Source organism: Sceloporus occidentalis, unplaced genomic scaffold (genome assembly GCF_023333645.1).
Source record: "Sceloporus occidentalis isolate IW3139 unplaced genomic scaffold, rSceOcc1.0.p SCAF_20, whole genome shotgun sequence".
Classification (NCBI taxonomy): Eukaryota; Metazoa; Chordata; class Lepidosauria; order Squamata; family Phrynosomatidae; genus Sceloporus; species Sceloporus occidentalis.
The window spans coordinates 15,249,554-15,273,078 of NW_028317000.1; the positions used below are offsets into that span (position 1 = coordinate 15,249,554).

At 50.9% G+C, this 23,525-nt stretch overlaps 3 protein-coding genes across 4 annotated transcripts; 2 read left to right on the top strand and 1 right to left on the bottom strand.

The window, feature by feature from the left end:
• The first annotated feature begins 577 nt into the window (after positions 1-577).
• Positions 578-4,754, top strand: LOC149302178 (putative RNA-binding protein EIF1AD). The gene is made up of 7 exons (XM_089483524.1): positions 578-789; positions 1,303-1,397; positions 2,262-2,439; positions 2,882-2,990; positions 3,266-3,374; positions 3,858-3,911; positions 4,318-4,754. The coding sequence occupies exons 3-7, from the start codon at positions 2,353-2,355 to the stop codon at positions 4,469-4,471; spliced, it is 513 nt and encodes a 170-aa protein (XP_089339650.1). The 5' UTR covers positions 578-789; positions 1,303-1,397; positions 2,262-2,352; the 3' UTR covers positions 4,472-4,754.
• Positions 4,755-5,071: 317 nt separating this feature from the next.
• On the bottom strand, positions 5,072-14,295 carry SART1 (spliceosome associated factor 1, recruiter of U4/U6.U5 tri-snRNP). Of its 2 annotated transcripts, none has more exons than XM_089483522.1 (20): positions 13,817-14,295; positions 13,462-13,516; positions 13,007-13,062; positions 12,596-12,722; positions 12,303-12,408; positions 11,584-11,661; positions 11,213-11,312; positions 10,401-10,546; positions 9,733-9,939; positions 9,168-9,292; positions 8,879-9,030; positions 8,146-8,276; positions 7,782-7,952; positions 7,379-7,489; positions 7,102-7,189; positions 6,844-6,934; positions 6,433-6,568; positions 6,055-6,144; positions 5,610-5,731; positions 5,072-5,368 (listed from the first exon to the last, which is right to left on the bottom strand). In XM_089483522.1, the coding sequence occupies exons 1-20, from the start codon at positions 14,208-14,210 to the stop codon at positions 5,350-5,352; spliced, it is 2,505 nt and encodes an 834-aa protein (XP_089339648.1). In that variant the 5' UTR covers positions 14,211-14,295; the 3' UTR covers positions 5,072-5,349. The 2 variants fall into 2 exon arrangements, with proteins under 2 accessions (XP_089339648.1, XP_089339647.1); XM_089483521.1 differs by having other exon boundaries at positions 11,213-11,315.
• A 32-nt stretch (positions 14,296-14,327) lies between these two features.
• Positions 14,328-23,479, top strand: DEDD (death effector domain containing). Its single transcript, XM_089483523.1, has 6 exons — positions 14,328-14,494; positions 15,249-15,372; positions 18,506-18,919; positions 19,204-19,311; positions 19,879-20,025; positions 20,385-23,479. Exons 3-6 carry the CDS (start codon positions 18,595-18,597, stop codon positions 20,759-20,761), a joined length of 957 nt encoding a protein of 318 aa, XP_089339649.1. The 5' UTR covers positions 14,328-14,494; positions 15,249-15,372; positions 18,506-18,594; the 3' UTR covers positions 20,762-23,479.
• The last annotated feature ends 46 nt before the right edge of the window (positions 23,480-23,525 follow it).

Sequence of the window (23,525 nt, forward strand, 5' to 3'; positions counted from 1 at the left end):
TAATAATTATTATTATTATTATTTAAATAATTTAAAAAACATACATATTAAAACACATACATCCAAAATAAACACAAACATAAACAAACCAACTGTATTAATAATATAATTTATACAGTTGTTTTGTTTATGTTTATTTTGGACATACGTGTTTTAATAGGTATGTTTTTTAAATTCAATAAACCAATAAATATATATATATGTGTGTGTGTGTGTATATATCTATATATCTATATATATAATTTATATTAGTAATTTATATTACATAAATAATTTATATAATAATTTATATTATATAAAAATATATATAATTAATAATTTATATAATAATTTATATGATATAATATATATATAATTAATCATATATATATATATATATATATATATATATATATATATATATATATAATGTCTAATTGAATTGTAAGCTGCTCCGATAGCCTTTGCTGAAGAGTGGGGTATATAACTAAATAAGTATCTCTCTCTCTCTCACACACATACATATATATATATATATATATATATATATATATATAATTTTAAATCAAGAGAATATCTCAAAAAAGCCTGTTAGGGTTTTAAGCCCTTCTTTTTATGGCCCTTTGGCCTCGAGGGCGGAACTATTGTGAGCGCGGAACTATTGTGAGGCGGCCCTGAGGAGGAGCAAAGGGGGGACCTTTAGGAGGTTGCAGCCGGAAGTGGGGCTCCCTGGCGCCGGAAGCAGGAAGTGCCGCATCTCGTGCTTCTGTCTCGGCAGCCGAGAGGAAGAAGGCGCCTTTTCTCCAGCAGGTCTTTGGGGCTGGGTTTTTTATGGGGGGAAGGGGGGCAAATATGGAGGAAGCCTCGCCTCTGGTCCCACCTGGCAGGGCTGTTGTGTCATCATGGGGAGGTCAGGGACCAGATTTCAGGGGTTGGTGGTCATTGTGGGAGTACAGGGCTGTTGTGTCTCTGAGAGAAGAAGCCCTGGTCCCTAATTGCAAGGTTGTTGGGTCATGGGCCCTACCTGGCAGAGTCTCTGGGAGAGGTTCAACCTTGCAGGGCTGTTGTGCCATTGGGAGAAGAAGCCCTGGTCCCAAATTACAGGGTTGTGGGTGCCTGGGGAAGGTCCTACCTGGCAGGGTTGTTGTGTCCTTGGGGAAAGGTCTAGTCCCAAACTATGGGATTGTTGTGTCAGAGGGTTAGTGCTCGTCCCACCTGTCAGGGTCGTCGTATCACAGTTGGCTGTGAGACTGGACTGCTTTCTGTTTGAGGGGAGAAGCAGCCCCCAAAGAGACCGTTTTGACCTCCTCTTTTCTTCCCCAGCTCTTCCCAAACTGTGAATGTCCCAGGGAGCGAAAGCAGCAGCACTGGATCCACGGCCCTCGAACTCGGACGACGCCGGCTGTCCCTGGAAACAGGTCTGGATCCCTCGCTTCCAAAATGGAGGGTCACCAAAATGGCAAAGGGTCTGGAAACCATGAAGCCCTGTGAAGAAAGACTTAGGGATCTGGGCATGTTTAGCCTGGAGAAGAGAGAGTTAAGAGATGCTGTATGGCCCTGTTTAAGAATCTGAGGATGGAGCAAGCGGGTTTTCTGCTGCTCCAGAGAATAGGACTCAGAGCAATGGATGCACATGATAGGAAAAGAGATTCCACCTCAACATTAGGAAGAACGTCTTGAGAGTAAGAGCTGCTCAGTAGTGGACTATTCTGCCTTGGAGATGATGAATCTCCTTCTTTGGAGGTCTTTAAACAGAGTCTGGATGGCCATCTGTCAATGGGAGTGCTCTGACTGAGACTTCCTGCATGGCAGAATGGGGTTGGACTGGATCAGGGCCCTCCTTGGAGTCTCTTCCTCCTTTGTGATTTCTGTTACTCTACTCAGAAGATAGTAGAGAAAGGCAGAAAGGTATTCTCCATTCAAAGACAAGGGTGTTCTTATGAAGTCTTTGTTCAGTGTCTTCTCCATCTTTGTCTTTTAAGTTAGTGAGTTCACCCCATTGTAAATCTATAGAAGGCACTCCAAGAGCCATCTAATCTCTTCTCTCTGCCATTTTGGAGGATTTCAGGACTCCAGATAAGGAGGGAGACTCAGCCTGTAGTGCTTTGCAGAGGAAGGGCATGGCAGACCACTCCTGAATGCCTTTTAACTTGGAAACGCTATGTTGAGACAATCCAAAAGGAGGTTGGCTTATTAGACTGGGAACTATCATTAGCTTCCCCTTGTATGTTGGTAGGTCTCTGTGTGGCCTCTCCGTCAGCATATCTGCCTCTTCCTTGCAGCTTCTGAGAGCGCAGTCGCATTCTGCAAACAATTCCTTGGATCGCACGCAACCTCTGCAGGCGCATTTCCACCTTGGGCTGACAGAGCATCATGTCGCAAGCCACCAAGCGCAAGCATGTGGTGAAGGAGGTCCTGGAGGAGCATGTGGTCCCTTCCGAGAGGCAGCAGATTGTCCGGGTGAGCAGACCGATCCATCAAATGTTATTTCCCCCTTAATATTTTTCCCCAGAAGAGGAATTTGAGGCCTTACATACGCTGGGGCTAAAACCAGGTGCGGATGAAAGCAGAGTGAAGAAAATGGTATTGCCTTAAAACAAAACGAAACAACCTACATCATTAAAAACTGCAATACCAATCTATTAAAAATCCCATTAGCTTCTGCAGGTGTTAAAACAGTGAGTCTGAGGAGGGCTTTGGTCATTGAGGAAAAGAATACGGACCTATGTAGTAATCCCCTAAAATAAAGACACACACACACACAAAGGAATATGTAAAGGGAAATCCCAAGAATCAGTGGTCAGTGCAGCAACCAAAACCAGGCCCTGAATTGAAATTTGATGGCATTGTGACCCCTATTTTGATCGGGTGCTTTCCCCCTTCTCTCCTCCCACATCTCCAGGTTCTGGGAACCCCAGGCAACAACCTCCATGAGGTGGAGACCCCCGAGGGGACGCGGTTCCTTGCAAGCATGCCCACAAAATTCAGGAAGAATATTTGGATCAAAAGAGGTGAGTGGGCAGGAGAACCTTGCCTTAACACGCCCCAGCATTTGCGCACCATCAGCTTTTGGGTTTCCTTTTGGGACGTAACCAGAGTCGTGTTGGATCAGATCAGTGGCCTGTTGTAGTCAGACTTATCAATAACTAGAAGGAACCCATGAACAGAAACTGAACGTAGCTGTGCCCTCTTGTCTCATGTGCCCCAGTAAAGTGAAGTGTCCTGCCTCCCATGTGAGAAGTGGTACATGGCCCTCCGTGACTTTATACAACCCTCTCTTTCCCAGGTGACTTCCTGCTGGTGGATCCCATAGAAGAAGGGGAGAAAGTGAAAGCAGAGATCAGTTTTGTCCTCTACAAAGACCACGTGCGCTACCTGAAGAAGGAAGGTTATTGGTAAGTGTTGGGGTTAGAGCGTTGGACCAGGGTTTGTATTCCAGCTTGGCCACGTAAACTGTGTGGCCCTGGGGCAAGTTGCACTCTCTCAGCTCCATCAGAGAGTAATGGCAACCCGCCCCCCCTTAAAAAATTTGTGACAAGAAACTCCATGATATGCTCACCTTAGAGTCACCATAAGTCAGAAACAACGTGAAGGCACACAACAACAATTATATTCCAAATGAACAGTACTTTTAATATCTCAGTCATGATTATGTTATGTCAGTGTAAATTTTGTATATGAACATTGCTGACGAAATCAAGTAACTTTCAGTCTGGAAAGAGGGGTCATTTTGTAGTTTTAATTTTAATTCCCCTGCAAAAAGAGGAGGAGGTTTTCTTCAGTGACTTCAAAAATGTCCAGAAATGCTAGCATCTCTGCCCATTTCACCTGTTTCTCCAAAGGGAGCGATTGAGCCGGCTTTGTGTTTTCTCCTACAGGCCCGAAGCCTTCTTAGACGAAGTGGCTGGGACTCACAGGGCCATTAAAGAGAGGCAAGTACAAGGGCTCTGCCCCTGGGATGGTCTGGAATAATGTTTGGAGCACCGTGGCAGAACTTTTCCAACGATCCGTGGGTGACTTTGGTGTTGGAAGTTGTCTCAATCCAGAACTGGGTGTCTCCCCAGCAATTCTTTCGGAGCTAAATGATGCCGGAGAGAAGCATCCCAGCCCTTTTGCTGATGGGATCCAGTGTTCTCTCACAGCCAGTGCTAGAATTAGGCCCCCCAAACAAATCCAACCCCTTGACTGCTGATCAAATCCCCCAGTGCTGCATATGGGAAGGCTGGGTTGGGGTGTCCCATGTTTTTTGGCGGTTGCGTGTGGCTTTGACAACCAGAGGAGTAATAATTTCAGAATAAACCCTAAACCCATCTTGCCTCTTCCGCCCCCCCAAAACAGGGACGTGGCACGAAGCCCACCGCGCTCAGCCGGGGAGGAAGACTCTGAGGACGACGCTGACCTGTTTGTGAACACCAACCGGGTCAATTACGACTACGAGGAGAGCGAAGACAGCAGTGACTCAGAGGAGGAAGAGGAAGAGAATGAGAAGTAAAGCAGAGCAGCCCAAACTAGCCTGGGAGCCTGACCCATCCAGGATGGGAGCTGACTGATCAAACCTCTCGGCCTCTCACTCTTACCCTGGACTAGATGTTCCATCATCCCCTTTGGATGTTTTCTGGGGAGGCCAAGCTGGACTTCAGCAATTCTGAGTAGCTGTTGCAAAGTCAGGAGCGGCCTTGGCTCATTCTTTGAAGAGCGTTTTGACTTTGTACTCCAGGTCCCTTCTCCTTCTCTCTTCTGCCTTATTTAATAAATGTGTGCTCCAAGCCTAGGGACTCGCAGACTGGTGGAATATTTGGCCAAGGAAGCATTGCCTTCAGGAGTTCCTGGAAACTATGATCTGCCAAGTCCTCATACCTTTCCTTTCTCATAAAGCTTTGAATCTTTCTGGCTGGGAAGAGAATGGCAGCTCTAGAAGGTAAGGGTTTCCCTTTGCCTGCTTAGAAGGGGGGACGAGGATTTTAAAAACTGACTATGTAACTGAAGGTATACATTTGTAACTGCCATACAGGATTGAAACCATTGTGTAGTAGCACCAGAACATGTTTCTTATTTCAGTATGTGGTGGAAAGAAGAGGCTTGACAAACTAGGCAGGGAGCAGCTAATTTTTAATTCAGCAATATCACATATAGATACAAAAGAAGACGGTTGGTGGGGCTGGGGAAGGAAGGTGCTCAAAACTCAGCTCCAGAACTATATACACAGATACTCCCTCCACCCTTGAAATTGGGGAGGAATGGAGACAATGGCAGTCCCAAGACTTGCAGGTGGAAAGAGCCCCTTCTCCTCTTCTTCCCACAAGGATGCAAATCCTCCGTGGCTTGAAATAATCCCCAGAAGAATGAAGTGTTTCCCTCCAAGTGAGCCATCTATTTGGTGATGGTGTTTCTGTGGAAAGAGAGAAGCAACAGTCAACAAAGTCCCCCTTTGTCCAGTTACTACTAAGGACTGCCTAGACTTGGAGGAAGTGCTGGATTGCAACTCCTAGCACTGACAGCGGTGGGGAGGATTCAGTTCAACATCTGACAGGCCACTTCTCTGCTTCTCTGATCTGGTATAACCTTGCAGAGTAGACCCATCTGCCTCCCACTCCTTGCCCCAAGGCCCTTTCTCCCCATCATGTCCTTACGCATTCATGCTCTTGCCGCTGCCGCTGAGCACAATGTACGGAGTCTTCTGGGCCTTCTGCTTCTCCTGCAGCAAAGCCACTGTGCCCAGAGGGGTGTCACTGGAACTCATCTTCTTCAAGAGCTGAGGGGAAAGGAAATGGCAGTGGTCACTGAAAGATGGTCCCAAGGCATTCCTTTCTTTCTCCCAACAAAGGACCCAAGGCCATTCACAACAGAGTTAACCACCACACTACAGCTAAAACACAATTATTGGGTCAGAGTGGCCAGAAGGAAAAAGGTTTTGGTCTATGGTCCCAGTCCAGCAGCAGGAGGGTCCCCTTCCTCAATTCCTTACTCCACTGATTTGCATTTGTGAACTCTAACACTGTGAATGAAGCAAACACAAAGTGTGTGAATCCCTCCTTTTGGCCAGTGTGACCTTCCTCCCACACCCCCATTCCTCACCGCCTCTTCATCTAGTTTCTTCATGCGCCTTTCTGTCTTCATCTTGCCGGAGCCCTTGCCATGGAAGCGGTGGGAGAGCTGCCGGAAGGCCTGGAATGAGAGCAAACACACACAATGGGCCAAAACCACAGACAAAAGGAACAGCCCCATCAAGGCTTAAAAGACTCTAAGGCAGGGGTAGGCGACTGTAAAACCCTAGGGGGCCATATTAGCCCCCATGAGACCTAGTGGGACTGCATTCCTGCAAACCGAAAATTAACATCTTTATGTCCCCAATGCCCTCTGGGGACAGAGGGCATTTTCACTATGTTTTGGGAGCTTCCTGCACCACCTGCCATTTTATGTTCAGGAAAATTATTGGGGACGCCTCTGCCATACCTCCTTGGGTGTCAGTTTGCGCCCCGTCTCGTCCACATATTCTATTTTGACATCTGGCTTGTAGCCATCCTTCTCCTTGAAGTCCTGGGTGAAGCCCCGGTATTCTTCTCGCCGGCTGTACTTGTCGTCGATGGCCCTGGAGGGGAGAGAGGACGACCCAGATATTGTAACTGTATGTCTCACCTTCTCCAAAAGCTAGGGAACCTGCCTGGACTCCAAGATCTGTGAAGGAAAGCTTTCTCTCAATCTCACCGCCTTCCCAGGCATGTCTGGTGACACGAGAGAGAAGCCAAGCGGACCCATGCTCTGATTCTGAGCAGAAGTCCTAGAGATGTGAGATCTATGCTTTCTGAACAGTTTTGGCACCAAACAGGCAGGACCCTCCACCTCTCTTCCTGCTGACCCACTCACATCTTGTCCTCAATGCAGTAGACGGCCGATGGGAGTGACTTGTTGGGCGCCTTGACCCTTGCCACCTTCTGCACCGTGGTCTCCAGCAAGCCTAGCAAGAAAAGAGAATGGCCTGAGCAACCTGGACTCAAGATGGCTCTTGAAGGGAAGCCAGAGCACTAGTGCAGGGACACTGTATGGCTGCCAGTCCCTCAGTCCACCCGCCAACATGCCAGACAGGCTTACGGCAACCTTGACCCATCTGTTTCTTGCTCTCACCTTTGTTCTGGCAAAGCATGAGGGCAGCAGCCAGACCTCGGTTGACAATGGGCTCTTCGTCCAAAATGGTGGTAGAGGAAGCGGAGAACTGCGGGTCAGAAGAAGCGAGGTGGGATGGGAAGAGAAAAAAGAGAAAGTACATTCATTATGCAGCTCAAGATTATTCACTGACATCCAGGGTCATCTAGTCTAACCCCTGAGACAATCCACCAGTAAAGCATCCCCTAGAAGTGGTCATCCAAGCATTCTCTCCCTCTGGGAGGCTTTGCCGACTCACATCCTGCTGCTGTTTCTCTTCATCCAGGTTGACCGTGCTCCAGCCAATGTTCTCCTCGCCATCCGAGTCTGAGCCCCCATTGGCTGACCGCTCATCATCTCGCTCAAAATCCTGAAAAGGACAGGAGAGGGCATGAAGATCTAGTGGGTAGGGGAGTGGGTCCCACTTCATCTCCAACAGCCAACTAGAAGCCTCAGGGATGTCCTGCGGAAATGGGAAGGAAGGGGAGAGCTCTCCCCTGCTATTTGGCTCCCAGGAACAGATACCTGGACTGCCATTGAACAAGATGAACTTTCAAGGCAAATGCCCATCTCTTTCCACTCGATCCTCAAAAGCAAGTGTACAGTCCACCCTGCACCCTCCAGCCCAGACCCCTGTGCATGCATTCTGTTTCTCTCCTTACCATGAGCTCCTCCTGATCCTCGCGGTTGCCGGCCAGCCCATAGGTAGGGATCTCGCCCAGCGTCCGGCAGAACTCTGAGGTGGCATTGAAGACGATGGCCCCTTTCCTCTCCAGCTCATCGTCATCCTCCTGGCTCCGGCCAGTGTCCAGTTTCTTTACTATTTCTATGACCTGAAAGGCAGGTGAAGGGTGGAATTAAGCAACATAGGGCTGAGTGAGAGGTATGGGAAGGGCCCACCTGATCCAGAGACTGCCCTCAAAGCCTTCAGGTGGACGACAGTGGAGTGGCCCACAGGGAAGTGTAGGGGTTCACAATCCAGGACAACGTAACCTTCCCAAGCCCTGGCCTCTCCCCAGGCGTCACCTTTTCCCCGCTGTCCTTCAGCTGCTGGATCTGCCTCAGCTTCCGCCCTTTCTCCAGCTGCTTCTGCAGCTCCTGCTCAGCTTCGTCTTCCTCCAGGGCGGCTGGGGAATCGGGGCCCTGGGCTCCATCCTCTGCACAAGGTTTTTGGGGGGCGAGAGGAAGGAAAGAAAGATTTTAGATAAGAAACCTCTGTTTCGATGGCTGTTCAACTATGGCTTCCTCTCTCCTATTTAAGTGAATTCTTCTTTGACCCTAAGTGGGGGCCTGTGCTAATAATTATAATTTCTTTCTTACTATCAAAAGAGTTTTATCATTTTTGTTTTAGTTCATTTTATTAATTTTAATACATTACTTTTAATTAATAATATTTTAATGGTTGTGAATGGCCATCAAGTTGACTTTGACTTATGGCGACCCTATGAACAAGATGTGTCAAAGTCACCCTCCCACCAACCGCCCTGCTCAGCTTTTACAAAGTCATGGCTTCCTTGATGGAGTCTAGCTATCTGGAATGTGCTCTTCCTCTTTTCCTACTGCCTTCTACTTTACCAAACATCATTGCCTTCTCATGTTATGCCCAAAGTACAACAATCTTAATTTAGTGATCTTGGCTTCTAACAGGATTCTGGCCAAATACGTCCAGACGTCCCCATCCCACAACTCTTTAAATCTGATTTCTCTCGCCTTCTATAGTGCGCCCTGAACCCAAACACTTTCCATACCACCATCTCACCTTCATCGCTGCTGATCTCCATTCTCTCCACTCGGACGTCATCTGACGGGGGCAGCTCCTCTGTTGCTCCATTCCGGCTGTATTCTGTGTATCCCTCTTCATCCTCTTCCTCCTCCTCTGGAACCACTCTTCTTCTCCCTCGGCCACGGATCCTGGAGGGGCACAGGGACATTTAAGAGAAATGCAGGTGGGACATTTAAATGGAGACAAGCCAAAACGCCCTGCAGAGGAGAGATCAAGACAAGCTCTAGCCCAGGAGACTGCGTGCTTTCTGCACCTCTGGCTTTACCTGGAGCCAAAATCCCGCTCACTGCCGCCCTCATCGTTCAGGGGAAGCAAGTCATCAGCTTTCACCGGCTTTTCCTTTTTGCGGATCTTCTTCACCCGCCGCTTGGCCTTCTTGAAAGTGACATTCTGTGGAGAGGAGTAACAAGGCATCAGAAGAAGGCTGAGAGCTGAATCCATGGAGCTAAACTGGACCCAGTATTGGGAACTCTGTGACATTCAAATATGACTAAATCCCTCACCCAGTGGCTGTGTTGGCAAGAGAGAAACTAGGAGGCACAATTCAGTAACACTGGGAAACCCATAAGACTCTTTCCTACCCCTACTTTAGTTTGAGATATATATATATATATATATATATATATATATATATATATATATATAATTTAGTCATTCTAATGCCAGAATCCAACTCCCAATAACTACCACTTCTGGCGAAACCGCAGCCAGAGACCTGACCCTCAAAGGTGGCTGGCAATTGAAGATACCACTCAAGCCCATCTTTCAAGCCCCATCCCCTCCCTCTCTATGTCCTTATGGAAGAGCACTGAACCACGGTCTAACCCTACCATCTCTTCCGGGGTGAAGTACTCTGAGGCCAGGCGGAGGCTGGGCACGTCCAGGGTCTGGGCCCGGTTGTGCAGGCTGTCCCGAATCTGCTGCAGCTCTCGCTCCCAGGACCCGTCTGCCATCCCCACCGAGTCCAGCTTGAAGGATTTCTTCTTCTCCCCTTCGATCTCTTCATCATATTTGGAAAGGACGCCTTTGCGTTTGAACTGGAAGTGGCAAAAAGGAAAAAGAAAGAGAGAACGGCTTAGTAGAATGAATACTAATGAATACGGTGAAGGGTGGCAAAGGAACCCCCCATCCCAGGGCTGTGGCCTGGATGCCAGTCCATTTCTAGGCAGAATTCACTCTGGTCCACACACACATCCCATGACACCGCTGGTAGTGGGCTCTCTTTCTCTGCACTGAGAGGGAGAGGTTGGCTTTGGTGGCCTATGGTGCCCCTTGCGGTATTTCTCAGTCCGACAGGCAACCTCAGTTTCTTAAAAGGAAGACGGAACCATTTCTCCTTCACCTTTTATGAAAGACCTTTCTGACTTCCCAATAAAGCTTTCTGCTAATCCTCAGAAGCCTAACGGGCTGAGTCCAAGGAGGATTGCCACTAGTCCTGACAGTCCCTCTCAATCCCTGTCTGCGCTCAGGAGCCAGAAAGAAAAGGAGGCTCCCTTACGATCACCATGTCGTCCACGGTCTCCTCTTCCTCATAGGGCTTGTATTCCGCCTTCTTCTTACGCAGCTCCACGTTCTTCTTGGCCTTCTCTCTGTCCACCATGTTGACGTTCACCAAGACGTCGCCTCCCTCCTCCTCCAAAACACCTGAGGAGACACCAACAGTCACACTTTGAGGCTAGCATGGCTACCGCGCACTGTTTCCCCAAATACTATGCATTCCTGAAAGCTGTTAGTCCACCATTACGGCACGAGGCCTGGATATTGGCAATGGCATCAAGGGGCCAAAGGCTCAACCCAAGGGTTCAAATTCACATTCTTGGGGCCACATTCCAATGGTGAGTGGAGCTTAAGGCAAAAGGAGTGGGATTAAAAATACCATGATCTTTTCTTTTCATGTTTTAAGTGCCAGAAACTATGGTTTTCCTGCCTTTCTGCCCAAAAGTGGGACTCCTTAAGATGATTTAAAAAAATTTAAACAAATACAGATAAGAGTGTATATTAAGTCTTAGGTTACAAACAACCAAAAAGTTGTTGTTACAATGCAGGCTAACTCTTTATAGGTTTGAACCACTTTAGAACAAATGCATAGAAGACCTAAAAGGGGAAAACCAATAAAAGAGGACACTGTCACAAGCTTTTGAAGTCTGTTTCTAGAATCTATTTGGCCCTTTTAGATCCAGAACAAAAAGAGGCATAATCTGGTAAATTGGCAAATTAGGTTTTGAGGTGTGCAGCCATGCAGAGAAGCACAAAGGGACAAACTCCCTGAAAGCTAACTGTGTTGACCCAGAATAGAAATCAAGGCTTCACCTTTGTCTTTGAGAGTCAGAATGACCGTCTCTCCTTCCTGGAAGGAATCTATGGTGTGCTCCACTGTCAAGCCCTTCAGATCACGAGAGCTGTAGTTCACCTGCTGGAAACAGAACAAAAAGTGGGTACTGGGGCAGCCCAGACAACAGTCCTATCCCCAGTGCTTCTCAGGAGGAAGAGAGACAGATTCCTTGTTGCCAAGTGGAATAGGCAGAGGAGCCAGGCAAAGTCCCCTGAGGAGACCAACAGCTGCAAAGTGCAGACCCTCATGCCTGACTGGGCAGGCCCCACTAACCAAGATCTTCTCTCCCATATTTAGCATCACACATCTTTGTGCGTAACTACAAACAGCTCCCCCAAACACTCCTCACCTTCTTGTTCTGCCCGAATTCCTCTTCCACGAGGCTGCTGATGCCGAACTCCTGGTCCATCTCTTCCAAGAGCTTGGCCTGATTCAGGGGATGGTGGAGAAGAGAAATGAAATACTGTGAGACGGCTAGATGGGGCACAGTGGAAAAGACAGCTGGAGTTTGACTGGGGCTGAGGGGGGAGGTATGGGGCCAACCGCCAGGGCAGAGGAAAGGCTTTAAAAGTCCTGGCACAGGGATGGGAATCCCATGGTTGGCACATGCCTCCTGGGCCCTCACCTACTTGCCTGTATAGATCTCCCTGTAAGAGCAAATTTGGCCAAAAAGACAGAAAGAGAACTGCTCTAGAAGTGAGTTGCCTCCCTCCATGGGATTCTGAATGGATAAGGATGCCTAATTCCTTCCAGTGCCGCTTGTGGGGACTTGAGTAACCAATAGTGGGTCTAGGCTTAACCTTCTACATGTTGTTAGACTGAAACTCCTCGCAACGTCAATGGCTAGGAATGCTATGAGTTGCAGCCCAGTGACTACATGGCTCCTGGTCTTCATCTATTGGGCTAAGGTTGCGTCATGGGCTATGAACAAGCGCCAACTCCCCCTTAGGCCCAGAAAGGAAAATGGGCCATCAGAGCCCAAGCAGCCAAAGGAGAAGAGAATGAATGGCACAAGAGCCAGACAGTGTTGGAAATCCCAACCCAGAGTTAGACAGATGCACTGCCCACCCTCTTCTCGGCCATCTCCTTCTCCATCTGGAGCTTCCTGCTCCTCTCGATCCAGGCGGCCGTATCGTCCAGCCAGGGGTCATCTTCACCAAGGGACTTGATCTTCCTGAAGGGAGAAAGCCAGAGAGGGGAAGCTTATGAAACACCCCTGCTTCCAAATGCTGGGATGACTGCTCCCAGAGACAGACGACAGTGGCTTTTGCCCTCTGCTGCCATGGCAAATTCAGCAGCAGCGGAGGCATGAAAAACAGAGGCTGTGGGCCACAGGTAGCCCACTCTTTTAGGAACCGTACCCTAATTTCTGGTTGAGGAGGCGCTTCTCCTTGGCCGCTGCAAGCTTTTCCCTGATCTCCTCTCGCTGCTTCAGGACGATGGGGTTAATGACTTCGGCTGCCACCGGATCCTCCTTGCTGCCAGTTTCTGGAGAAGAAGGAGGGTGCCACAAAGAGCTTTTATATTGAGAATCCAAGAGGATGAAGCACTGGAGCAAACCTTCCCAGTCTGTTTTTCCAACTGAGTCTCTCTCAGTTGGAGGCCTTTAAACAGAGGCTGGATGGCCACCTGTCAATGGGGCTGCTTTGATAGAGATTTCCTGCATGGCAGAATAAAGGGGCTGGACTGGATCAGGGCCCTTCTTGGGGTCTCTTCCAACTCTCGGCTGCTACGATCCTCTCCAGAGGCACAGAAGATGGGATGGGACTCACCTTTCTTGATGGAATGTATTTCCAGAGGCTTCAGCCCAAGTTTTGCTCGGAGCTTGCTGTCGAGAGGAAGGGAAATAAGCACAGGGTTATCCAGAGCGGCACAGAAACCCTCCCCACAAGCCCTGAGCAAGCCTTGCAAAGATGCATGGAGTTGGGCATACGGAGCACAGCCACTGCAGTCTCAGGAAGGCCTTTTAGAGCCTTCCAAGCACCAAAAGCAGGAGCCTCTTGCTCTCTCTTGGTAACACTGAAAACTAGTCTTCTTCCAGCGCCTCAGATCCCTTCCAGTTCCTGCAGCATCAAGCCAGGCATTTGTGAGGGCATGGAAGGCAGTGCTTCAGCTCCACACAAGAGGAGGCTTCTCTAAAGGGCCCCAAAGGAGAGACCTTCGCGTCTCCAGCGATCTCTCTCTCTCTCTCTCTCTCTCCAAGAGCATTCAGCTCTCTGCCACTTACTTGGTCTCTTCAATGCTGAGCGAAGCGTCTCCTGAGGCCGACTTTGAGCTGGCAGCTGTTTGGAAAGAAGGAGAGGGATGTAGGGGTTCAACCAGAAAAGGGCCCCAAAACTGTCAGGACCAAAGCCAGGCTCTAACTCTAAGTCAGGCAGAGAGAGGTTGTTGCCCCTTTGAGGCCTAAGTCTCCTTCCAGGGAGGAGGAGAGCTGCTCCAGAGCCTGGGACCCAATGGGGCAAGGGAGAGCCAGGGCTGGTTGAGGGCTGAAGGGGCTCCTTGGGAGGCCCTGGGCAGCCCCTTCCCTCTCTGGGCTGCCATGCATTCCTGAGGCTTCTGGGAGTCGTAGTCCTGCTGCCCACCTGAGGAGGCCCCCGGAGGAGGCGGAGGGAGCCCCTGTTCGTAGCCTTCCTCGCGCCTCTCCCTCTTCAGGCGCCGGGAGGAAGAGGAGGAGGAGGAGGAAGGAGCGGCGGCCGAGGCCTCTCCGGCTCCGGCTCCGGCTCCGCTCCTTCGGCTGCTCCTCTCTCCGCGGCTGCGGCTCCTCTTGCTCCTCCGCTCCCCTCCTCCGCTTCCTCCTCCTCCTCCGCTGCCCCGGTGCTTGTGCTTCTTGTGCTCCCGGTGCCTGGAGGAGGAAGAGCCCTGGGCCGGAGGGAGGGCAGCCCCCGGAGGAGGAGGCGGCGGCGGAGGAGGAGGCGGCGCGGGCGGCGGCGGCTGTTCCTCGGAGGCCTCGCCTCGGTGCCGCTTGGAGGAGCCCATGGCCGGAGAGACGGAGGCCACCAAACAACTCCTCCGAAGCTTCCGTCGCGGGGATTCGACGTCATCCGGCGCAGACCGGAAGCCGGAAGTGGGGCTGGGAAGGGCCCGGATGTGGGAGGGGAGGGGAGGCGGCGGCGGCGGTGTCCCGGATGTTCCTGTCGCCTCAGCAGCAGCAGCAGCAGCAGCAGCAGCAAAGGAACGGATGGAGGCAAGATGGCGGCGGCGTCGGAGGCCCTGAAGAGGAGGAGGCGGAGGAAGAGGAGGAGGAGCCCCGGCCCAAGAGAGTGAGCCAGGCCCCGGGAAGGGAAGGGGGCTGGGGGTGCCCCCAAGCTAAGCAGGGGAGCCCCTTCTCCGCCCCCCTGACTCCAGGCCCCCTCCCTCCCTCCCCTGGAAAGCCCCCGCTTGGCTGGCTGCCTGGCTGCCCCCCGCCCGGGGACGCCTCCTTTCCCCTCCCAAATGGGGTGAGGCTCCCCCCCTTGAAAGTCCCCTGCCTTCAAGGGACTCCCCTCGTTTGAGGGGGAAGAGTCTCCCCCTTTTGTTTTGACAGGAGGCTGGGACCCCCTCCCCTCCCCTTCCCCCCTTGAGGAGGGGACCCTCCTTCCCCCCAATTGGGGAAGGGGCTATCCCCCGCCCCTCTTTTGGGCCCCTCCTCCTCCAAAGCTGGGAAAGGGAGAGGAGGGTGAGCTCCCCCCAAGCCCTGCCCATCCGGGGGAGGCTGGTGCCAGGCGGAAGGTGGCTGCTCCCTCAGTCCCTGCCAGCTGAGAGTCCAGTCAGTCAGGATCTCCAGAGCATCCAGCTCTATGCCAGCCTTGTGAAAGGGCAGGAAGAAGGCCTTCTGGGCCTTGGCAGAGAAGCTTTGGGGGCAGTTCCTAGCCTCCTCCTCTTCCTTCTGGAGCCTCTTTCTAAAGGCTGGGAAAGAGGGAGAGGGCCCTTGGAAAGCTCACTCTCAGCCCTGGAGACCCAGTCAGCTCTGTATGGAAGCCATTGGCCAAGAAGAGGCTCTGACTCCTTTCCTTTCTTCTTTCTGACCCTCAAAAGGCAGACAGAGTGGACCAGGGCCTCCTCCGCATCTTTGCCTTTGGCCCTCTGCGCCCCCCCAGCCTTGGAAGATTGGATCTAGCCCTGGCCCAGAGGCCTCCCTGGAGAAGCCAGGCCACGCAAGGTCAGTCTGTGGGTGAACCCTGCCATGACCCGCCTGCTGATTCACTCCTCTTCCCTTGCTTTCTGCATAAGCAGAGCAAGGCAGAGGCTTGGCTGCCTTCCTGTTGACTGACCTGAGCTGCCTGACCCACTTTCTGGAGCCCTCAAGGAATGGAAGGCTTGCAAGGAAGGAGGCACCTTCTCTCCGCCGGAAAGGCCCTCTTGACCAGGCCAGAGAGGCTAGGTCTGGGCCAGGGAAGGGCAGCTTGGCTTTGGGGGCTTTAGGGCTACTGCTTGGTCGGACTCAAACCAACCGGTCTCAATATACACTCATCCCTCTCTATTTGGGGATTTGATTATTCATGGATTTGTTTACTATGTTCTCTCTAGGAATCTCTAGGTCCTCCTCCAGTGCTACTCTATGGTCAACCTTATCTAAGAGCTGCACTGAAAGACCTAGAGATCCCTAGAGAGGACACTCTCCTAGGCCTTTGTAGCTCCTCCAGCGCAGTTCTATGGTCAGTGTCTGTCGGACGTTGGCCACAGAGTTGCCCTGGAGGACCCAGAGGTCCCTAGAGAGGGGTCCTCTCAGGCAAAACATGGTTTTCCCCTATTCGCAGGGGTCTTGTGCCCCTGACCCTGGAGTATATGGAGGGACGAGTGTATTGGCTCCGAGTGGAGTGTTGCTTTGTGCCCATGAGCCAGCTTTCCTTGCCTCCTTTGCTCAGTGTGAGCCTCCAAGGGTCAGTTGGAGAATGGTTTTGTGGAAGGTGTGCAGCGGCAGGCCCTTTCTCCTTACAAGTATTGGCTGCTCTGGACACAGTTCACAGTGTTGGTTATGACCTATTGGCTCCAGGTTTTTGGAAGGGTGGCTCCCCCTGTGCTTTGAGATCTTTGGAAGAGGCCCTTCTGTGTGTCCCTCCATCCTGACAGGCACCTCTGCTGCGAACCAGGGAGAAGGCCTTCCCGGGGCGATTGGAGTGGGGCCCTCCTTGCTGTCCTTCTGCTTCCGGATGCCCTTCTGGCCGTGGAGGGCTGCCTGCTCCGAGGGACAAAGACGGGGAAAGTGCTGCACTGTTTCTTTGGTTTCACTGTTTCTAGTTCTCTTAACGTTTGCTTGATGTGGATTTTGAAGCCGTCTCTGTTTTAACCTTTCTACATTGCCATGAAGCCTCGACTGGGGGAAAAGCAGGATGATGATGATGATGATGATGATGATGATGATGATGAAATCCAATAGACTCCTTATATATCCTTCTGTAATGCTTTCCGCCTCCTTCCATTCCTTTTCTATGCCCCCTTTACCTTACCCAAAAGTTCTTTATCTATGAACTGTGCTGTCCTCTGGTCTTTTGGGGACTTGTCTTCTCAGTCTCAGTGTCCATGTTGTGTCTATGCTCAGGAGGTGTGGGAAAGACTGTGAGCCTCAAGGGGAAATGGGAACTATCCTTAGCTGGGGGAGCATTGCCTTTGTGTGCCTAGCAGTGCCAGACGGTGGCTTCCATATTGCTTCTAGGGAAAACTCAGGCTTGATTTGCTCCAGGACCCATTTATTTGTCCTTTTTATCAGTCCACAGCATCCACAGAAAACGCTCATCCAGCGCCACATTTCAAATGAGTTGATTCCCTTCCTTTCTACTTTCTTTGTTGTTTAGCTTTCACGACTATACAAAGAAATGGGAAACCCGACAGCATAGACCAGCCTAACATTTGTAGCCATTGATATCTCTTGACACTTCAGGATCTTGTCCAGTTCCTCCATAGCCCTCCCAAGTCCAAATAGGCTCGGCACCCTGGAAAGCTCACTTGGAGTTTGACATGGAACATAAGAGTGGATTCCTTGCAACCCTGGCATGAAATGTGGCATCCACAACTGGTCATTGGTCATGGATGCCAGTAGTCATCCCAAGTAGAAGGATCTGTGCTATAATAGCTGGGAAAGATTGTCTTTCTCGTTGTCTGCCTCATACTTTGGGAAGCAGCTGTGTGTCAGAGGAGGCAGGTTACATTGACCAGCGGTCTGACTGAGGCGGCTGGTCTGGTGACCCAAGAGTCCTGGCTTCAGTCTTATTATTATTATCTCATTGATCTGTGGCAGATAAATGAGCAGAGAAGGTTTGTGTGGGCATGTGTTTGGATTTGAATCCTTGTACATTTTACACAGGCACTCCACTTTCCCCAAAATGCACCTGAACAACTTGTTTACTCCTTGGCTTATATTGGGATTGAAGTCTTTGAGTCGGAGGCCTCCCAAAGACTCAGGCCTAGCACTCTGACAGAGGTCATGGCTGAGCTGCAGGAAAGCCCTGAACTAGGTCACCAGCCTGGTTGGGTCGGAGGTAAACAGGGATAATCCAGGATCAGGGTCAGAATTGGGAAGTTGTGCCGAAAGTGAAGTAGGGCAGGTGGCTCTGAAATGGAGCAGCAGACGGAAGAGAGGAGGGCTTGGGGTCTCCCAGAGGAGGGATGGGGCGTCTCCAGGTTCACCTGCCAGGTCCTTTCTTCCCAACTGGTTGCTGCCTGTATAACTCAGTCGGTTCTTCCTGTGCCAGTGGAATCAAGGCAGGTAGGGAATAACCATTCTTTTCACTCCTGGTGTTCTAATGTGAGCTTGTGGGCAGGAGGAGGATACCTTAGGGGTGCATCTACACTGTATAAATAATGCCATTGGGCCCCACTTTAACTGCCATGGCTCCATCATCCTACAGAATCCTTGTAGTTTTGTGAAGCACCAGCTCTCTTTGGCAGAGAAGGCTAAAGCCCTTTATAAAATGACAAATCCCAGGATTCCATAGGATGGAGCTGCAGCACTAAAAGTGGTGTCAAAAGTGCATTATTTCTACAATGCAGATGCAGCCTTAGTTCATGCCAGTGGCTGAGTAAGTAGAAAAAGGGAGGTATGATGATGGCTAGGTCCAGAGTCAAAAGTGGACAGTTTGGGTCACACTTCTGGAGGGCAGCAGATTGGCAGAACCTGGCTCAGTTTATGGTAGCCAAATCTCTCTCTGCAGCTACAGGAAGAGTTGGGCACCGTTTCCTCCCTATTCTGGACATTTGCTATGTGGAATATGTCTTATTTCTTTCCTCTCCATCTCCCCATCCCAAACTTTGAGCGTACCAACTTCCTAACCGATCCCTCCTTGGTCTTCTTCCAGCACCCCAGTATTAGGAGCCACCCCATCCCCCTCAGTCCCTGTGGAAACTGGGAGGCCCCTCCGCCGGGTGCCCCCGGCAGTTGCACAAGATGGCCACCCTGAAGCGTAGCCGGCGGCAGGCTTGGCCGGAGGAGGAGGGCGACCGGGAGCACGGCCTCTACAGCCTGCACCGCATGTTCGACATCGTGGGCACCCACCTGACCCACCGTGATGTCCGGGTCCTGTCTTTCCTTTTTGTGGACGTCATTGACGACTATGAGAGAGGGATGATCCGCAGCGGGCGGGACTTCCTGCTGGCCCTGGAGAGGCAGGGCCGCTGCGACGAGACCAACTTCCGGCAAGTGCTGCAGCTGCTGAGGATCATCACCCGCCACGACTTGTTGCCCTACGTCACTTTGAAGCGGAGGAAGGCTGGTAAGTCAATTGGGGTATGTGAATCGCAGAGCTCATGCAACCAAGCAGAGAAGCCCACCTTGGTCTGCTCAAGTCCTCAGGTTCTGATTAAAAAGGGGGTTTAAAACTGGCTTCCATTCTGCCGCCCCCCTTAAGAGAAAGTTCAGACAGCGATCCCCTGTTCGATGGTTCTCTGACCGTTTGAACCCACTGTTCAAATTCACCCTTTTCTTTTAACTCATCCCAAAAACCTGGTCATCGTTCTCGTGCCCAACCTGTTCACACGCCCCTCTTCCTTCTTGCAGTGTGTCCGGATCTCGTAGACAAGTACCTGGAAGAGACCTCCATTCGCTACGTGACGCCGCGCACCCACAGCGGCACTGAGCAGGTTCCTGCCCACCAACACAAATCTGGTGAGAGCCTAAATCTTGCTTCCTAATCCTTTCCCAAGTTGCCTTCCTCAAGGTCTATCTTTTTGTCCCATTTCAGGGACCCTCTGCTTTGGACACAGCCTGCCTGGTTCCCTTATATTTTCAGCTGCGTAAGGAAATAAGGAGACAGTTTCCTGGACAGTTTGTGCGCCCGGCTGCCCTGGAGGCAGGCCTCACGGACACAAGGCACTTATGTTGTGGTTCAGAAACCTAAATTCTGTGCCATAGCAGTCATAGTGGGTGTCAACCTGGATTATTTCTCCAGTCCAGATGCAGCCTCAGAAACGGGTTAGAAAGGATTTTTTGTGCGGGGAGAGTGGCACATTTTGCTCCCCCTTGGACTGTACTAGACTTTCAAGAGGCCTTTTTTTTATAACAAGAAGTCACCCCCCCCCCCCAAGAAGTAACTTCTGTTTGCTTTTGTTTAAACATTTTTGGAAGGTCTACCAAAACAAGCCCAGGTGGACCGTATGCCCTCCCCTTGCCCTAAATAAACTGAAAACAGCTGCCAGGCTGGCTTTCTGAACCCTGCCCTCTTGTGCCTTCCAGTGCCTCCCCACCATCCACTGGTCTGTTGCTCTTCTTCGGGACCCCAGATCTGTACCAAGAGGTCCGGGCGGGGAAGAGCCCTCCTCAGTAACCAGCGGAAAAGAAGGAAGTCGGTGACACCAGACCCGAAAGACAAACAGACGTGCGGTAAGGTTCTCAGCACTGTATGGTGCCATTTTGTTCTCCGTGCTAAGTCTATTTGTGGTGTTTGTGCACTTTGTGTTTCAGTGTCACACTCTGGCAATGTTTTAAATTTTTTACTCTATTGGGGGTTGTGTTAGAGGCCTAGTGCTAGTGTGCACTTACTAAATGATTGTATACATATGTGCTCAGGCTTTGGTATGCACTGGAAAGTTCCCTTTTTGTAAGCCGCCTTGAGTCCCACTTTTGGGAGAAAGGGGGAGGGATAGGATAGTAACGGCGGTGACGATGCTAACCCGCTTTCCACGGCGTGGGGCGTTCTGAGCGGGCGCAGCTCACAGGACCCCTTGTCTCTTCCCTTCCAGACATCCGCCTGCGGGTCCGAGCGGAGTACTGCCAGCACGAGACGGCCCTGGAGGGGAACGTCTTCTCCAACAAGCAGGACCCCCTCGAGCGGCAGTTTGAGCGCTTCAGCCAGGCCAACACCATCTTGAAATCCCGGGACCTGGGCTCCATCATCTGTGACATAAAGTTTTCGGAGCTCACGTACCTGGACGCCTTCTGGCGCGACTACATCAATGGCTCGCTGCTGGAGGCGCTGAAGGGTGTTTTCATCACAGACTCACTCAAGCAAGCGGTGGGCCATGAGGCCATCAAGCTGCTGGTCAACGTGGACGAAGAGGATTACGAGGTGGGCCGCCAGAAACTCCTGAGGAACTTGATGCTCCAGACGGCACCTTGAACCCTGGCGGCTGGCGGTTGGTTCATCCCCCGCCCTTTCTGCCCTCCTCCCTTTTCCGGCTCTCCTTTGGATGGATTTTTTTAATTATTATTTTTCCCCTTTGCAAAAAAGAAGAAAAAACCAGGAAAAAATATCTCAAAGGAACAACAAAAACTCCACCTTCTGCCATGTGCTGAGTGACTGTAAGACCCTTTTGCCCCCAGGGTGAGGAATAAGTGCTACCTTTGGTTTTGCTTGTCCCCTCAGTCGGTTGGGAGCGGAAACAGGAGACAGGGAAGTTTCCATAAGGCCCACGGCCGCAAAGGTTTTCCTAGGGCCCCTTTCCCTGTCGGGCGTCTTGAATATCTTTGGCCGTTGGTTGGCGCTCTTTGGGTGTGTTGACTTCTCCTGTCACATTCTCTCTTGTCCTGTCAGTTTCTGTCTCTCACTCACTCTTTTTTTTCCAGTTCTCTCCCAAAATTAGACTATCTCTTGGTAACCCCAAAAAGGGTCTCGGCCGTTGCGGGGAGGTCCATAAAACCCAAGGCTTGACCTTGCCTCTTGCTATTAAGAAGAAGAAGAAGCGGCAAACACGAACGTTGATGTTCTTGTGACACGGAACATGTTGTGCCAGTGTGTTATTATTTTTTTCCTTTAAAGCTGTGAGTTTTTTTTGGGGGGGGTGGAAGGGGTAGAGATTTGGCGCGTCAGGGTGGAAACCCAGCAAGCACTTGCCCTTAGCCCAAATCCGCCACCCATCCTCCGCCGACCCCATCCCGCCGTGTAGCAGTGTTTGGAAAAGAAACTCCCAATCTTGCCGGATGAATTTGGGGGACCCTTTTTATGCAATTGAAGTCGGCTGGGTGTGTGCGTGTGGTAGCGAGGAGGGGAGGATTCGGTGCCCCAAAGGAAGAAACTGGGTTGTGGGACATTTGGGGGGTCTGAAAGCAAGGCTCCTAGGCGGCTCTTTCTCGAATTCAGGTCTGGGAGACCGACTGTGTCTATGGGAAACGTACTTTCTTTACTTCCCCGACTTCTGCTCCTAGCTAAGCGGGATCTGAACCAGTCCCAGGGTGCTCTCCTTCCAGCGGCCCCCCCAATGCCTCATGCTCCCCCTTGACCTGCGTGGAAGGAGAGCGAGCGTTTGTTCCCCACTCCTCTGATCCACTATGTGTGCCTTTCCCTCAACCTCCGGTCGAGGGAGCATCAGCCTCCAAAGACGACAGAGAAAGGAACGCTCCTTGGGGGTGGGGCAGAAAAAGGGGGGGCTCTTTGGTCCAAAATAGCAGTAGCCCCACATGAAACAGAGCACCAGGCGTCTCCCAGGTAGCCATGCGCGCCATCCTCAAACGCTCATATTGGACCAGAGCCAAAAGGACAAAGTCATTTAGACCTGTGGCTAAATTTGAGGGGGGAGGTTTTGCTTTTTTGCATGGGGCAAGCTCTCGGCTCGGTTCCTCTCCCCTTGACTGGGTTTAATTTCCAGCCTCTCTGACTCTGAAATGGAGGCGTCCTTGTGGGAAGCCAGGTTGGCAAATGAAAACGGCCAGCAGAGAGCTCCATCCCGTCTTCCTTCTTTTCCGGTGGTGTTGAGCGCCACGATTGTCGTCGGCCTTCCGTTTTCCGTCTTGGTGTTTCGGAACTGCCTGGAGGGCTTTTCGGGCGAAGGCAGAGGACCCCCTGGGTGGACGAAGCCCTGGCGGCTTATTTTGGGGGTGCATTTGCAGGGGAGGAGGTGGGAAAGAGCGCTGTTACGTTTTTGGTAACACTGCAGAGCAGCATGGGTGGCTCCTCTTTTGCCACCCATACCTTCGCCCCCTCCACTTTTCCCAAACAGTATTCTGAGGGGCATCGTGCCAATATAAAGTTTGGATCCATCCATTGCCCTGTATGGCAAGAGCCCCTGGGCTTTACTTGTGTGTGTGTGTGTGTGTTTGCAGGAGCGGGGAGATACTAATACTCTATTGGAAACTAAACACATATTTGGAATTTAAAACTACAGCAACACCCAGTCTGTTCAGTTATCCAAATTGATCTTTGTAAAGCATTGTTTTTTGTTTTCCTCGGGAAGAAAATATATCTATAACACCACCATGCAATGAACCGTGCTTCTGAATCTGTGTCTTACTTTTGGGGGGTTCGTTTCTGTTGGTGGGAAATCACACAGATCTTCCAATGTTGTTGGACTGCAACTCCCAGCTGCCCCAGTCCTTGGCAGTCGCAAGCCAGGAGCAATGGGACTTGGGGGTTTGAGGAGATAGGCCCCACAGGTGTTACTCGTTCCCTGGAAAACATGGAATTCTGCAAAAGACCCAATAAGTAATGGCCCTTTTTAAAAACAGCAACCCAGTAATGAAATTGAAAGGCAAAAGCAAAGTCAAGGCTGTATCTCCCTCAGCAAGGCTGCCTTGTGGCTTTGGATGGGAAATCCCATGCAGTGGGTCTCTCCATCGCCTTTCCTCCCCTTTTTGTGAAGAAGGCCCTTCAGGGCCTTTCAGTAAAAGTATGCAAAAAGCAACTGCCACCAATGCCCTCTTCTCCCGCACAATTGCACAATTTGTTCCCGGTTATTTGAAGACATTTCTGGCACCAATTTGTGTAAAAATCTGTGACCTCTGTATTCCCCCCCCCCCCAAAGGGACTTCTGATGTAACTGGTCATAATCCCAGTGTAGTTTTGGTTTTTCCCCCCCTCCAAAATAATAAAACACCTGCCTTTTATTGGGGGTGCGTGCTTTAATCTCCTCAGTGCGCGTGGCACATCTTATGGCTTCATTTTGGCTGAA